Below are 17,007 nucleotides of genomic sequence, written 5' to 3' on the forward strand. Positions count from 1 at the left end.
ATCTTTAAAACTGTTAGGAAATTTTCTAAAATATTGTAAACTTAATGCTTTAAATTATCACAGTTAGTCACATAATAATGTTCTTAATATGAATGGAACTTATGAAGGACTTAAAGCACATGTAAAAAAAAAGTATGATTTAGTTATTTATGTACCTTGCTCTACTTATTCACTTAACCTAATAGAAGTTCACAGTATGAATTTATTGTTGCTTAGAAGCAGTACATTTTTTGGGTTTCTTTAGTCATTATTTAATTTTTTTCAGCAATGCTATTCCCTGATGGAATATATTAACTAAGTACATCTATAGAAAAAAAACTGACAATATTCAATAACTATTTTCTAGTATTCAAATCTTTAGGTTATATTAGATAGTCATGTTGTACAAAGTCTTGTAAAGCATTAATAAGTAATCTCACTATGGTTATGGAAGTATTAGAAAATATAAGTCCTAATAGTAAAAAAACAAAAATACTAAGAAAAATACTTAACCATTATTAAAAAAAAAAAACTGAATACATGGCATTTTTATGGAACAACATTTTAGAAAAATCTAACAAGACCTCAAAGATTATATTATGCTAGATATTTGGAGCATACCAATGAAGAAATATATTTATTTTATACTCTCTTTTCCTAATTTGTATACTGCAATTAATATATATTATATAACCATACCTATTGTTAATTGTTTGGCTGAAAGAGCTTTCTCCAGCCTAGTCCATACTTCATATAAAAACAAGTGTAGAACAAGCAACAAGCAGTTCTCCAGAAAATTTAAATAATTTTAGTTTTGTGTTCAGAGTGATGTTTTGGAATAATAAATATTAAATACAGATAATATAATTAAAAAGTTTGCATCCCAAATTATTTATATCTACAAATAACATTTTTATCTCTCTATTTAAAAAATTATCAAATAAATATAATATTTTTTTATCTTTAAAATATAGTTAATTATGGGTCATAAATACTTTGATTATAGGTATTAAAGGGTCTCCAAAATTTTTTTAATCTAGGCTTAAATTCTATTAACTATTACTATAACTAATAACAATTAGTTTGACGGTCACGTCAATTACCGCGCAAATTTAAGTAAATAATAGTAAATATTATTATAAGTTACCAATCCGGAATGTCGTATTATTTGCCATTTTCTTATTCATTTTATTTTGGCTATTCGTCCACGTACACACACGTTCACGTTTGCTCATTAATCTTTTATTTTAGACATTTTAATACAACGTTCCAATTTCTGGATTAAAATTTAAATATTTCACAGGCGTGTTTTTTCATAGACATTAGTCACTACAAATTAATAGTGCACATGTGTCCATAAGACCGTATTAACTAGGTACTCAAAAACATACGATACCACACATTGGTAAAACAACAATAACGTTTATAATAATACATAGGTACGTAACTTTTTACAGAAAGTCAGAAAAACCGGCACAAGTCGTACATTCACAATATTCGCACGTATAAGAACGGAAGCACTAAATTTATAATTACAAGTTACTACTTACTACTGAAGAAAAAAATAAAATAGATCTTACCAACTTCTAAAGGTAGACAAATCATAAGCTCCTAAATAATATATTTTAGTTACCAATATCCTAGGCTTTATTGTTTCATGAATATATAATATCTTGGAAGGGAAATTTAGCGCTAATTTTAAATATTGAAACATCGATAGTACTGATCAAGTAATAAATACCTAATGACTAATGGTGTTCTAATAAAAATGAGTGATTGAATTTTTCCCTTTAACTTCATGAATTTTTAGGTTTTTCCAAATATTCGTGGTTCCAAGTTCTCCGTTATTATTAATATAATATTTTTATGTTAAAATGGTTGACAAAATTGACATCAATAACATTCTATTTTGGTACATGATTCTGACTTGATAGTTAATTAGATATTATAAATTAAAATTTTGTTTATCTGCAATTTTAATAAGAAACCTGGATTAGTTTAGTATATTACTATACCAGAAGGCATACATTTTTATAGGTACTCGATAGTCGGTGTACAAAAATATTATGATTAATATGATTAGATAAGTTAAGTACTATATCAAATATGTATAATGCACCAGTGGCATGCGGTGATATTTTATATTGGGTAAATACACAAATTAAATTTCAAATTAAAACTTTAAAAAAAAAGTCATTTCTATAATAATTTAAAAATAAGCGCTTCCGTGTAAACATTGTTTATACGAAAAAAAAATACATTTAATTTCTTTCGAAGAAACCTGATAAATTGAATAGGTACTCAAATAAGAATTAATAAATAGTTTTAATTTAAATGTAAAAGTCGCATTATTATTTAACACAATAAATGTTAAACTTTTTATTTCTTCTTGTTTGCCTGGGCATGCGCCGCTTACCTAGCGGCTAGCTTTCGTAAAAAATGTTTATCAGGATTACATAGTAGTAGAGTAAATGCTAATAATATAATATCGAGATTCGACTGATTCAAATTCAAAAGACAAATAAGACAAATTTTCACTAAAAACGTTTCATTCAATATTACCGATAATCATATTAAATTAAACTCATATAAAGTAATTTCGAATTATTAATGAACTTCACCTTTTTTATTTTTAATACAAATAAGAATTAAAAATCTTAAAATTTACACCAAATATGTTATTCGATGTTTATATTTATGTTCATATACATAAATAGCAATCGCTTCAAATTATATTCGCAAGACTCAAGCACAAATCACATTATTTGGCACAAATTTCTAAGATTAAGAAGAATATTGATAAAATAAAGTTTAAATAATATCTATAAACTCAAATTTAAATTAATCCAAACAAACATATTTATTTATTTAGTTATATACTTATATAATGATATATTATCAGTATTATCACAGACTACTTAAAAATTATAGGTATTAAACTGTCTTGAAATAAACACAATAAACAGTTTCACCATCTCGAGTCTAATTTTAGTGTGGGGGTGACAATACTCCTTTGAAATGAAACAGACAACAGTTGAAACTGCCATCAGCTCTCGACAGCTGTCGTTAATATAATTAATTATTACGTAAGTTCATCATAATATTGCCGTCAACACATCCGAATCATATTATATTCAGAATTATCATAACTATTAACCACTATAACGTCCGTTAAAATTAAAATAAAACTATGGTAGAACTAAAATTTATAATCCGAACGATATTAGCAGCGTCTTCTATAACATTGTTTAAAAAACTATTTGTCGTGCGCGCAAAGAACCATCCACTATTGCTTGCTTTCATCACTAGATACTAGATAGAAATACTTTATACATTTCTTGTTATATAACTGTTTTATAATTTCCGAAATCTGGGTCAACTGACACATAATTTTCTTTTCTTTTTTTATATAAAATACGATTCCATTCAATCACCGACCACCGTTCATGAAACAATTTACTACAATACCAAATAAGGTCTTTTTAAATTAAACCATCAATCTAGGATTGACATTAATAATTATTAATTTCACCCTAAGCTCTAGTCACAATCGCTTATTATTTGAAATTTAATTTCTGAAAATGGAAGATCTTAAAACAAAAGATTAAAATTAAAATTCATGAAGTTGAAGTCGTTTTTAACCTAACTTTGTGAGAAATTCAGATCTATTTCCATAAGTATTATTGCTTTATTTGTTTGAACGATACAATTGAAAAATTATTATTATAGGTAATTTGAAAAAAAAAATTATGATTTCTCAGTCCAGTCTCGTTTTAGTTTGATCAAAAAGATAATTCAGCAGATGTTGTAAGATACTATAAGTCAAAAATAAAAATTAATCATACAGATTATCTTCAGCTTGTCCATGTTTATTAGAAACCTAATCATTTATTAATTATCTATCCATTAAAATCTAAGTCCCAAGTCATATATTAAAGTTATACTACTGCCTACTGTGGTACAGTAGTTTAATATATTTCATTTTAAACAGCATTGAGTTTTAAAGATAATATCAATAAGCCAATTAATTACTTTAAACAGTTTAAAATAACAAAAATGTGAAAGTCTTAAATCACTTAAAATTTCAAATTTGTATTACTGATAGCATCCGCCGATAACATTATTCAAAAAGGTTGGTAACACCGTAGCCATGTTTTACAGTACAATAATTTTATATTGTAAAATCCTAATTTCGTTAAATTTTATGATCTCGGGAAACTTAAAATACACAAATTAATTAATTTAAATAATAAACTATACTAAATGGCAAATACTGTTAGCGAAATTATGAGACCTGTGAATTTATATAAATGGAAAATAGCCCATCAAAATATTTTATATACTATTAATATTCAATGGTATTTGGTAACCACTGGGCCTTGTGGGCTGGCAACTATAGGCAAAGTAGTTTATTAACCGCCGTTTTTATCGGTTGGCAGGACAGGTGGTTGGGGAGTAATGTTTGAAAAATCAGACAATAATAAATACGATGTATTAGAATTCAGACTTTAGTGTATTGTTGTAGAAGTGTTTAGTGTAGAGCTTTTTATCCGTTATTAATTCATTTTTATTTTTTATTTACAGGCAAACAATCAATTAGGTGAGTCCAACTAATTATTACACGTACCGCAATAACTAGTAATTACTAATATGTAATACAAACTTCCAGCATCTATTCAAAAATAGTTTTATTTAATCCAAAACTCGAGTCGCTCGTCGAGTTATTATTAATTTTGTTGAACTCCTTTTTTATACTAATCAGTTTTTGCCGTTAACCATGGTAGAATGCACAATTTTATGTTCTACTAGAAATTCTCTTGATACATCTGATCGATAATTTTAAAATGCCTACATTTTGTAGTTTTGTACACTGATTATTGCTACTGAATACATCATTATAATAAATTAAGCTTGCCATTCATCTCGGTTTTAACAGCGTGTCTGGTATTCTAGCCAGTCATAAATTTTGTTCCAGTTAATGGAAGCCAAGAGAAGATTATACCTAATAATATTGTATTATTTATTAATAAAATATAAAATAATATTGTATATAGTGTTATTATAACATTATCTTATTACGTTTATAAATTTTATTGACATGTTTTCAGGTTTATTTATCTTTCTTTTTTTTTAAAAGCTTCAGAAATTTTAAACTTGAGACTAAAAAAAAAAAATTATTCAATATCATGTCTCCATGTCTTGTTTTAGTGATTTTAAAATTTTTCAACTTTAATTTATAATGATTGTGATTTCTCTCAGTTAAAAGATTTTGATAGATGGTGACATTTAGGGCATTGACATATTCATTTTTTCCATAGTCGTTTCTAGGTAATCTACCTATGTAAATTTTATGCCCTCGACAATCAAGTATGAAAAAGATATAACATGTATCTCAAACTATATAATACACTTTTAACTACACTCTTTTCAAATGCTATTGGACACTATGTATACAATAAGTAGTTTAACTATTGATTTTAGGTTGGACAAAATTTGAATATCGATATTATAACTTATAAATTATAATAAATTAAATACATTATATATTTTTAAGATAAAAATATATATTATACTAATATGTTTTCAATCAAACATAATTTGAAGATATTCTTCATGTACTTTAATTATATTTTTGATTTTTCAATATTATTAAAACTATTTTGTGTAATGAAAACATTATTTTATTAATTATAATTTAAATATTTGCTTACAACTATCATTATTTTTTGATTAATATTCAATACTAGATAAAATTAATTACTCGTGTTTATTATAATAAAAATGTATAATTTAAATATCAGGATATTTATTTTAGATAGTTTAATAACATGGCTTGTTATTAAACCTAACCTAACCCTGATTCTTAAGAACAATTTTGTAAGAAATTTAATTCTGACATATATTATTCTAGAATAATTATGTGGAATCATATTTATAAAATTGTTTGTTTGTTTTTTTATCTTTAAGAATCAATAAAATGGATAATTATGATAAATTGGAAAAAATTGGAGAAGGAACATATGGTGTTGTTTACAAATGTATGGAACTGTCATCAAAAGAAATTGTGGCTGTGAAGAAAATTCGTATGGAAATGGAAGATGAAGGTATACCTGCTACAGCCATTCGAGAAATTAGTATTTTGAAAGAACTCAATCATCCAAATATTGTGAAGTAATTAGTTTTAGATTTCAAATTCGGTCATAGGTATTATATGTATATAATATCGAAATTTTTTTATGATTAGTTTACGAGAAATTCTTATGGATGATTCAAGATTATATCTTGTATTTGAGTTTGTTCCTATGGATCTAAAAAAATTCATTGATTCGAGGCCTAAAAAACATTTAGATGAAATCACTACAAAATCATTCACTTATCAAGTAATCATTAATTATTTATATCCTAAGATAATAATTAATAAAATTAATACTTTTAAATTTTTATTTTGTTCAGTTATTAGTTGCTATATACTTTTGCCATGTAAGACGGATTTTACATAGAGATCTGAAACCACAAAATATTTTAATCGATACTAAGCATAACATACTGAAAGTTGCTGATTTTGGTTTAGGCCGTACTTTTGGTTTGCCGATTCGTGTGTATACTCATGAGGTATTTATAAATGTTCTTATATTGGTAATTTTTTTTATTAAGAAACTATCCTAATTATCTTATTTGTTTAATCTGTCAATTTTATTTACCAAAAATAACCACTATAATATTTATAGTAAACTCTCAATTATCCGTAGTCTTCCGCAGAATCAATACAAAAAAAAAATATAACTTTACAGTGTATATCATTATCGATTTAATTGTGTTGCGGCAGCCAATTTCTCAATAACATGGATTGTACGTTAATTGCATTTGATTGCTAATGTAGGATATATTGAGGGATATATATATAGATTTTATTTTTTACTAAGAAATTTAATTTTCCTTAAATACTATTTAAAATTACATGATTTAATTTTTTTAATAATACAATTATGTAATTATTGAATTTTGCGGAAAACCTTTTGCTTATTCATGGATGCCAAACCACCCTGATTTTTATGTTTGAGCATTAATATTCGATTGTTTTTTAGTAACTGAACTTACAAGTCCAGATAATCAATAATTAAATATTTTAAGCAACATTAAGAAACAATAATTTTAGGTAGTAACACTGTGGTACAGAGCTCCTGAAGTATTATTAAACACCCAACGTTATGGCTGTCCTATTGATGTTTGGTCCATAGGATGTATATTTGCAGAAATGGCACAAGGAAAACCATTATTTCAAGGAGATTCAGAAATTGATCAATTATTTCGTATTTTCAGGTAATTTATATCTTTTTATGAAGTTATTGAAAAAAATGAATATCAAATCAATAAATGCAGTGAATGTACCATTTTTTGTTCCTGTAAGAATGTTGGAACATTGGCACTATTTACATATCCGCCCCTTTCCAATTTTTCCATCAGTTTTTTTTATTGTTAAACCATAGTTTCTTTTTAGTTTTATTTTGTTGTGTTTTCTTTAATATTGCGTGATACCTATGTATATTTATATTACATATATATATAATTATTTTATTCTATATTATTCAATTTTATTATTAAAATTATATAATATTAAGTAATATAAATTAATTAATGTATATTTACTATTTTATAGATAAATATACAAAATACCAACATGCTGTTTAATAATGCATTCAAAATTAAATTTTAACAACTTTTTTTACACTTAAAAAATAAAACATCAGTCATTGGTTATAGCATTATTTAACCGATCTACTCCTTAAATGACTTATAACATAATATTTTATTAGATACCTTGGTTTAAATCCAATCAATGATATTTTCAACTATAGTCTGCCTTACAAAAGAAAGGTACCATTCTATACATATAGATTAAGCTTCGAACCAATGCCAAATATTGGTGGAGATGCACAAGAATATCCAGTTTTTAATGAGATGCTATATCATTCTTTTGTAAGACAGACTATATATATATATGGTTCTCTTTCACTAAAGTGCATTAAAACTTGTATAATTTATGAAGTTACAAATTGTATTAATGTAAATTTTATAGGATCTTAACTACTCCAACTGAAGATACTTGGCCAGGTGTTTCAGATCTTAAAGATTATAAGCCGACATTTCCAAAATGGAGTGATAATATGTTAGCAGATTCGGTTAAAAACCTCAGTTCTAGTGGAGTGGACTTAATGCGGGTAATTTCAAATAACTAACTTATTATATTTCATACTTAGTACATATATATCTATTTTATCAGCAAATGTTGGTGTATGATCCAAGCAAACGAATCAATGCAAGAGATTCACTTCAACATTGTTACTTCAAAGATTTAAATAAAAGTATTTTACCAGCTCTTCCTGAACTTAAGTTTTAAATATTAATAAATATTCATGTATTAATAATAATTTTAATTTAATTATTATAATTTGTAATATTAATTTAAATATAAAATATTATTTTACATCTAAGGATTTGTTACACTTTTATATAAACTTCATGTAAAACTGATAACTATACTCCCATCTATAATAAAAACAACTTATGCTTGTAATTGGCTATTAGTGAATGCTCTGATTAAAAAATGTTCTAAGAAACCCATAAACATGTAAAACATAAATCATTGTAAACTAATATTAATATCAACAGGACTGTTGAAGCACATGGATTTGTTATCATTATTTTAGGTCTATAATCATTTAAATTAATACATTAAAATTACAATTATCAAAATTTGGTTCAATTATTTATTGAATTGCAAATTATGTAATAGATCATTACTCTTATCTCCTGTCTTAAAATATAATGCGAATCGTATCCCAGTAACACATTAATTTATGTCACTTAGGTATATTTCTATATTATTACATAGTACTCAACGACTCATATCAAAAATGGCTTAGGCCCGCATTTCTTAATATATAGTATGTATACCACGAACTAGTCGTATGCAGAAAACTCAAAATACATGAAAAAACTGGATGTAGTTCCTTTTCAGACCAAATAAAACATTTTATACATTGATAATGCAATATTTTTTATAAGCAAAATTTAACGACAAGTGAACATTTTCAAAATGTTTAGATGGTACATGAATATTAAAGGTTGAGAACCACTAACCTGGACAAATGAAATATGTAATGGAAAATACTTATTCAAAATATCTGCAAAATTTATTGAAACCATTTTTTTACATTTAATAGAAAATATGCAATCCATAAGTAAAGTGGCCCACCAGGAAATATTGCCCATTGAGTTGCCTTAATAAAGAGAAAGAGATCAGAACTATTGTAATTTTTTATAGTGATAAAATAAACTAAATATAGCTATGTAAAATATTACATTTTTAAAATGTTAATAACTCACTTAAATAAACTAACCTAAAACCTAACTGAACAAACACCAAACACAGTAAAAATTTAAAGTTTACAACAATACACCTGTCTTTTAGAATTGTATGAATATGTAATAACTAAAAACAAATAAATAATGATAATATATTTAATTTATAACATCAAGTGTCAACCAGTACTTTTTTTACCAAATAAAGAATTATATAAATCTTGTTTAGCTTCATCTGACCACGGAGATTGGTCATTGGGTGCCATGAAATTCATTAATTTTGTATGAACAGTATATCTGAGCTTCCTTCCTTTAGTTGATCTGGTATCAACTTTACGCTTCATTTTACTCCTCAGTTTTTGTAATTGTAACCATTGTCTAAAAATTATTTTGAATATTTACACAAAATGAAACTCACAATTAACATATATTAATGACTTACTTTCCAAGTTGAGTTGAATCTGTGACATCAGCAGTTTTATTTTCAATATAGTCCCTAAGTAATTTATGATAAAAATCATCATCATCGAATATTTCCTGATCAACCTCATTGTTTATTGATTCTGGATTACCAACAATGCAATATTTAGACCGTTTGATTTGAGTACGTTCAATTAACCTAGTTTTATCAGCCATTATTTGATCTATTTGTAATAATGTAGGTTGGTCAAAAGCTGAGAAATCTGATTTTGTAGCTTTTCCTGAAGCGAGCTTTGTTCTTTCATTCCAAAATTGTATGGTCTCATCTCTGTAAGGTTTGAATATTTCATGGTGTGCTTGCAAGACATTTTCAAAGTCTTTATGTTTCAGCTTATTTGTCAATATACTAGTTTTGTCTTTATCACTATTAAAATGAATCACATAATACTGTATAATAATATTTTAGTACAAATCTAATTTACATAATAAAAATTTTTAACACAACCCAGCTCATCTGAACTAAATTGTCAATAAATAATACAATACAAAATAAATGTAATATCACAATTGTATAGATTTACATTTTTAAAAAAATGAGATTAAAAAGAATGTAAAACATACTATGAAACTTAAACATTTTTCAATTATAGCCATCTTGTAAAATACGTTCTATAAGTAACTATGGTAAATAATTTATAGGGAAAATTTCACAGACTTTTTAAATGTCAATGTATTGATTTTAACTGATAAGGGTTACTGTAAGTTTACTTTGTGATAAATCTTTATAAATTATTTAAAATTTTTGCCAGAGAATAAGAAGTAAACCTGATTTTAATTAACACAATTTTGAATAATATGATGATTATTTTGATGGTATCAGAAAATTTTTGAAAATTCATATACATTATAAATCAATTTTAATTTTAGATTCTGAGCAAAGCAATAAATATATTGATTTTATCATATTATTTTTTTTTTTGTTTTTGTGGATGGGACATTGAGCATACAATAAGCTATTAATAAAATTTTGACTTTTGAAGATGGAAATGGTATTGAATATTAAATTAGATCTAGTTTATGCTTTACAGAGGAAAAGCTTAAAAACTCCCAGTACTTATATTTATAATCAAGAAAACCAACAAAAAATTAAAGAAAACATAGATTTTTACAACAAATTTAATTTTTGACAAAATCAATTTTGTTTTTTTAATGTAGCTCAAAAATAAATAATTGTAGACACTTGAATTTTCATCAAATGTTTATGATCATTATTTTCTATTAATGATAAGAATCTAATTATTAGATTACCAAAATATTTCAACTATTTTTAAGATATTTATAGACACAAGAAATTTTCAAATTTATTTAATTTTTTTTTTTTAATTATTTTGCTTAGTATAAATTATTGAAAATTTAATACAAGATATCACAACAATTATTATTGTATCTTAAATCTTAGTAAAAATATAAAAATATATAGGTACAATCTTTTATTCATTAAGTCAGAATTTTGAAAAATTTTGTCAAAATCACAAAAAATGTATACTATTTTAAGGTTAAAAATTAAAAAAAAAAACTTTTCTTTTTGTAAAAATGTTTCAAATATTATACAAGATTCTTTACAAGTAGTTTACACTGTAAACAGTAATCTAAAAAATGTAAAAAGACAATTCTTTTTTATAAAAATGTTGTTCCTATTTGGACACAAAATGACTTAATTAAAGAATAAAAAAATGTGTTAATTATTTTTTTATAATTAATTAACATTATTGGTCAAAACTTAAATTGGTATGTACTTTATATCATTATGAATTTTTTAATTTGTTTTAAGATATCTATTTATATTATTAATTTATTTTTATTGTTTTATGGTCTTTACAGAAAGATATAATTACATTTTGAATAATATAAGTTAATGTAATATGATAAACAAATATATTATTAAAATAATTAAATACTTATATAATATAATAAAAGAAATATTTTCAAAAAATATTATATCAATCTACTACAATATTAAAAGTAAAATAATTTACTTTTTAATAGATGTGCAACAAAACATATCACTCACTTAGTGATATAGGCTGATAGGCTATTTTTGCTCAGAATCATTCTTCACATACTATAATATATCGTTGAATTCAAATTTAACATACCAATAAAAATTAGCCACATGATATCTAATATACAGCAAAGCAATAAGTACCCATTTACTTTTTTTTTTTTTATATTTAACTTTTCTAACTAGGAAAATAAATATACTTTGTACACAATGTGTACACATTGTTATTTTAATTGACTATTAATTTTAAGAATGGCTGAATACTATATTTGTAATATGCTAGTAAGACCATAAATAATAATAGGTATATGTATTTAACAATATCAATTGAGGTTTTTTTTTATCATGAACAATATATATGTTAGAAAAAATTTGAGTAAGCTAAACTAGATTTATTCCAATTAATTAAGTTAGTACTTTAAAATTAAAATCTTACATCATTTTAACATTTTGATTCTTTGCAAGTAATTCTGTTTGATATTTTACTATCATTGTCAAATACTGTTCTAAATCTTTTATAGTGTCATAGGCACACACTTCCATGTCTTTCTCAGTAATTTTATCAAAGTCTTGTGGAAGAGTATTAGCGAGTGCAAGACATTTTTGAAGCTTTATGCGAAGGAGTAATAAATTGTCATAAAATTCTAAAAAAAAAATAATATTCATTAATCAACCTATCCTTTTATTAGTTAAATAATAAATAACCATGAGTCATTACCCTTATGAGCAATAACAATCTTTGCCTTTTCTATGTCAGTTGAAGGTTTAGCAATATCCTGTGAACTAAAACATAAATGTATATACATTAAAATAGAATAAAAACCAGAATACTTAACTAATTGTGTTGGTACTTATAAATACATATTAAATTATTAATTTAAATATAATAATCAGTTATTCGGTATAAAATATCAATGGTAGAATTATCAGTCACTACTTTAATTTTATTATAATCACAGATTATAATATAGAAATTCTATCTTTAGATTATATCATAGTCAATACCAATTATTTAAAACCATTGGTTATTTTTTCATTAAAAGATACTCTTACACTTTTTTTTTTAAATTACTACCTCATTTAAGCTAAAAAATAAAATGTATGCATTTTTCAAATTAAGTGTATGACCAGTTTAATATATTATTAAATTCTATGATAATACAATTTAGTTACCACCAACAGCACTAATCTAACACATCAAGCTTTTATGGACACAAGTAAAACATAAATTAATTGTAAAAGTTGAAGATGCTAAAAATTCAGTTTATGAGACAATGGATTCAAAGAATATTGACGAATGGAAAAATTGTGGCACTCTATAATATACTGCAAGATTAAGATTACATTTAAAAGGGCTTAAGGGATAAAATATTGAAATTAATAATTATGACAACTAATCACAATAATAGCAATGAAAGTGAAGATTACTAAGAACAAAATGTATGTAATTTATTTATACATTAAGTATATATTTTGTTAATAATTTGTAATTTTAACTATTGTAATAACAACATAAGAACAGGGTTTAAATGATAATTTACATGATTTAAACTTTTAATTTATTTCAATGTATTCTTACATTAAATTGAAATTTTTGTTTATTGTTTAATTATTTAAAAAGTAGTTAATTTTAATATTAATTATAATACCCTGAAAATTAAATTATTCGTATTTTTGTTAAATAAAATTTAAATTTTCCGTATATTTATAAGTGTTATTTCTATAAAAATGTTAACTATTTATTATGACAAAAAAACCACCACAAGAAACAAACTTATTAAGTCGCATTAGTTGTGAAAAGTACATTTATTTTTCGTGAGCTAATAAAAAAAATAATGTAAAAGTTTTATTGAACTAAGTTTAATTGCATAGTGGCCAATATATTAAATATGTATTATTTTTGGATGACAGTTTATTAAATTTCAACTTCATTTTTGACTCGATTTTAACAACATTAGTAAAATTCAAGAAATCATTAATTAGATATTTTTCTTTCATATTTCCTATATTTTTCATCATACTCATTTTTCATACGAATTGACTTAAGACGTTACGAACCTTTACAATTAATACACAGCAATTATCAACTACATTATTTTTAATATTATTAAACATACATTGATACATTTCTATTTTCTAAACAATTTGAACCAAATGTGTACAATTATTCGATTAACACCAGTCAAGATATTAAACTAGAATTTTAATTATTTTAATATTATGGATAATAAAGTCAAATAATGAAATAAATGTTAAGTGTATGGTGATTAAACAATGCTAATCTCATACCTTGATTCATTCTCAGAATAGTTTTCTTCATCATCGGAACCAATAAATTCTTCATTGGTTTTAATTTCAATGTCTGAACCAAATTCTTCACTATCTATTTCATCGTTGGAAACCATTTCTTCATCAGAACCCATTTCATCGTTAGAACTTATTTCTTCATTGGAAGATGACATTTCAAAAAAGTAAAGATTTAACTTGTTGTGAAAAGATCAGGTGAACCAAATGAGTAATGACGTTATATTATTAATTAGAAGGTAGTAAGTACCTATTATATTATTCAATACTTAATTATTCTTTTCTATGTTAGTCTTAGTAGGAGTTTTAAATTACTAATTAGGGGCGTTAGGGCTAATCTTAAGGCTCATGTTAAATGCTGTAAAAGTGTAAAACTATAAAAGTATAAAAACTAATGAAATAACTTTAAGATAACAGTTTATTATTGTTAAAACCATTGATATTAAAATCATAATATTATTAATATATTGAGGTTATGCCTTCTACTATACGCTCGTACATTGGTCACACTGCTGACCTAGACTACTGATCGCTCTTTTCATTGGTCGTTTGGTGTCCATTTTATTATTCACGTTGTTTCCGTGTTTTGTCCGAAGTTTCGTAAAAACTGTACGTGTTTACCACGGTTCATGCTGTCCATGGTATTCTAAGTTATTCGTTACAGACTTATAGTCGTTATTCGTTACTTGTTACCAGTTATCTCGTCGTCTATTGACTATTTGTCTATTTTGTCTTTTATACGCCCAAAAAACGTGTTGGTGTTTTTTGCATTAAATTCACAGTCAAGTTCCGTTTGATGTCATTAGTGTTTCATCTGAAATCAGTAATTCCCGCCAGTGCTCGTTGACAAACTACCGTTACTTTCTGCAGCCATCGAATCCCAAACTTTTGACATTTTCGACTTAATCAAATTTACGTCCGGTTACTTGTGGCAATTTATCGTAAGTAAACACTCACTGCGCAGACGTACATTTGCACGTAAATTTAATATTAATGCTGGCAGTTTATTTTAATCCCCTCGCCCTACCCCCTTACTTGTCCACTGCTTCATTATTCCAACATGGCGATTGTCTTCAACGCGCATTTAAATTAGTATCTTAAACATTCATAACATTTTTCATTCTTCACGTCTTCACTACATGATTGATCCAACATAATCTATTGCCCTCCTTTTTTTGTTATGGGTTATAAACCGACAAATTTATACTTCCTCAAATTTTTTTGATAAGGGAACAGTGGTTTTCAATAGCTCCTTCGTTTCAAATCATGAACATCCCTAAAAGTATATCAATATTACATTTCGTAATATTAACACTAGTATCAACAACTTTATTCTGCTACTGTTTTAATGTTATGGTATAAAATTATATTCTTCTTTAGGTTTAGTATTTTATTTATGATAATTACAAAATACAGCATTTTGAAGTGTAGAAACTATGTAGTGTTCACAGTTATTTTACTTAATGTATTGCAAATGGCTAGTAATGTATTAAAAAAATGTTTTCAATAAATTATTAGATACCTATTGGTTATTTTTATTGCTAATAACTTACTGTTTTATTTATAACAAGTTATCAACTAATTTTCTTGGATTTATTAACATATAAATAATATTTATGTGAAGTAATAAGGTAGGTTTTTAAATAATGTGGTTTCTAGATTTGTTCACAGTTCTTAAAGTTAATATAAAAATTCCCATTACTAAGATCTATCAAAAAGACACTAGGCTCACATCTTTTGTATCAATATTAAAACATATACAGTAATTTTTATGTTCATGATAATCTTTTCTTTTTTTTAATGTGAAATAATGAATTATAAAATTTAAAGATAAGATGATTATTATTATTATCAATATAAATCTTTAAGGTACCATAAGGAATAATATAATTAATATAAGAGATAATCATTCTAATTTATAAAAATAATAAACGTGAGTGTAGTGTCTTTGATAATTTAGTTAGGTATTAACTGTATTTTTTATCAAAATAATAAATAATATGCGTTCCAATTTTCTTTATTTTTAGATTTTTTTTATCCTTAAATCTTAAACCATTAATAATTATTATATGCATCATTTATTTGACAGTGAAAAACTTAAATGATATTCTGTTCAATTTAAGAATGGCTATTCTAGCAGACAAAATTTATTGAATGTGCAAATTAATCTATATATTATCTAGAAAATATTACCCTATGAAGACAAATATATAAGCTAATGATACTCAACCATAATTTTATTGAATTTCATAATTTTTTTTTTTTTTTTTTTAAATTTTTTTTTTATTAAATAAGTCATTCATTTTTATAAGTACCTACATTTATATAAAATTCAACAAAATTATGGTAGTTTCTAATGTGCGTTGATTATGAGATCTGAGGGTTGTTTTTGTTTACATACTTTATCTTACTTAAAAAAAATATAAATTGTGAATAGTTAATTAACTTTTTTCTAAATAAAATCAACAAACCTTTGTCAAATAAAACGTTTTAATTGTACAATTTAATATTTCAGATGCCTAGAATATCTAGAAGAGCTAATTCGAGTTCATATGAACCACCAAAATCAATTTCTAGATCCCGTAGTCGATCAACTAGACGTAAACGTCGTCATGATGAAGGGGACGATTATAACTCATCTTACAGGTATATTTATGTTATAAAATATTGGTTTTTTTATACTATATTTGTAGAGATGATTAAAAAATGTATATATTGTTTACCTTTAAAACACTATAGATACCTACCTACTTGAGTTTTTATCCTAGTAATTAATATTAAGTATTATAATAGTCTAATAAAAGTCAAGCCCAATGAAGACAATTTATTATGCTAAAGATTATTCTTTACTTAATTGAATTTTAATTTTCAATACTAAT

The 17,007-nt window shown here is 24.7% G+C and overlaps 2 protein-coding genes across 3 annotated transcripts; one reads left to right on the plus strand and one right to left on the minus strand.

Moving 5' to 3' along the window:
- The first annotated feature begins 4,420 nt into the window (after window positions 1-4,420).
- LOC112596371 (cyclin-dependent kinase 1-like) lies at window positions 4,421-8,403 on the plus strand. Of its 2 annotated transcripts, XM_025342015.1 has the most exons (7): window positions 4,421-4,579; window positions 5,947-6,150; window positions 6,224-6,359; window positions 6,433-6,591; window positions 7,136-7,299; window positions 8,057-8,198; window positions 8,261-8,377. In XM_025342015.1, exons 2-7 carry the CDS (start codon window positions 5,957-5,959, stop codon window positions 8,375-8,377), a joined length of 912 nt encoding a protein of 303 aa, XP_025197800.1. In that variant the 5' UTR covers window positions 4,421-4,579; window positions 5,947-5,956. The 2 variants fall into 2 exon arrangements, with proteins under 2 accessions (XP_025197800.1, XP_025197801.1); XM_025342016.1 differs by lacking the exon at window positions 4,421-4,579 and having other exon boundaries at window positions 5,957-6,150; window positions 8,261-8,403.
- A 1,084-nt stretch (window positions 8,404-9,487) lies between these two features.
- Window positions 9,488-14,523, minus strand: LOC112596370 (protein AATF). Its single transcript, XM_025342014.1, has 5 exons — window positions 14,114-14,523; window positions 12,543-12,607; window positions 12,261-12,468; window positions 9,785-10,186; window positions 9,488-9,720 (listed from the first exon to the last, which is right to left on the minus strand). The coding sequence occupies exons 1-5, from the start codon at window positions 14,284-14,286 to the stop codon at window positions 9,522-9,524; spliced, it is 1,047 nt and encodes a 348-aa protein (XP_025197799.1). The 5' UTR covers window positions 14,287-14,523; the 3' UTR covers window positions 9,488-9,521.
- Window positions 14,524-17,007: the final 2,484 nt, after the last annotated feature.

The sequence above is a fragment of the Melanaphis sacchari genome, unplaced genomic scaffold, assembly GCF_002803265.2.
Source record: "Melanaphis sacchari strain LSU unplaced genomic scaffold, SCAv2.0 Contig31_pilon_pilon, whole genome shotgun sequence".
Classification (NCBI taxonomy): Eukaryota; Metazoa; Arthropoda; class Insecta; order Hemiptera; family Aphididae; genus Melanaphis; species Melanaphis sacchari.

Excerpts from the sequence above, each read along its gene's own strand:
- LOC112596370 (XM_025342014.1), bottom strand. The coding sequence starts at position 14,286 with ATGTCATCTTCCAATGAAGAAATAAGTTCTAACGATGAAATGGGTTCT. Across the intron at positions 12,469-12,542 it reads GATTGTTATTGCTCATAAGG|AATTTTATGACAATTTATTA; the intron begins GTAATGACTCAT and ends TTTTTTTTTTAG. Across the intron at positions 9,721-9,784 it reads GATTCAACTCAACTTGGAAA|ACAATGGTTACAATTACAAA; the intron begins GTAAGTCATTAA and ends AATAATTTTTAG.
- LOC112596371 (XM_025342015.1), top strand. The coding sequence starts at position 5,957 with ATGGATAATTATGATAAATTGGAAAAAATTGGAGAAGGAACATATGGT. Across the intron at positions 6,592-7,135 it reads TTCGTGTGTATACTCATGAG|GTAGTAACACTGTGGTACAG; the intron begins GTATTTATAAAT and ends CAATAATTTTAG. Across the intron at positions 8,199-8,260 it reads GTGGAGTGGACTTAATGCGG|CAAATGTTGGTGTATGATCC; the intron begins GTAATTTCAAAT and ends CTATTTTATCAG.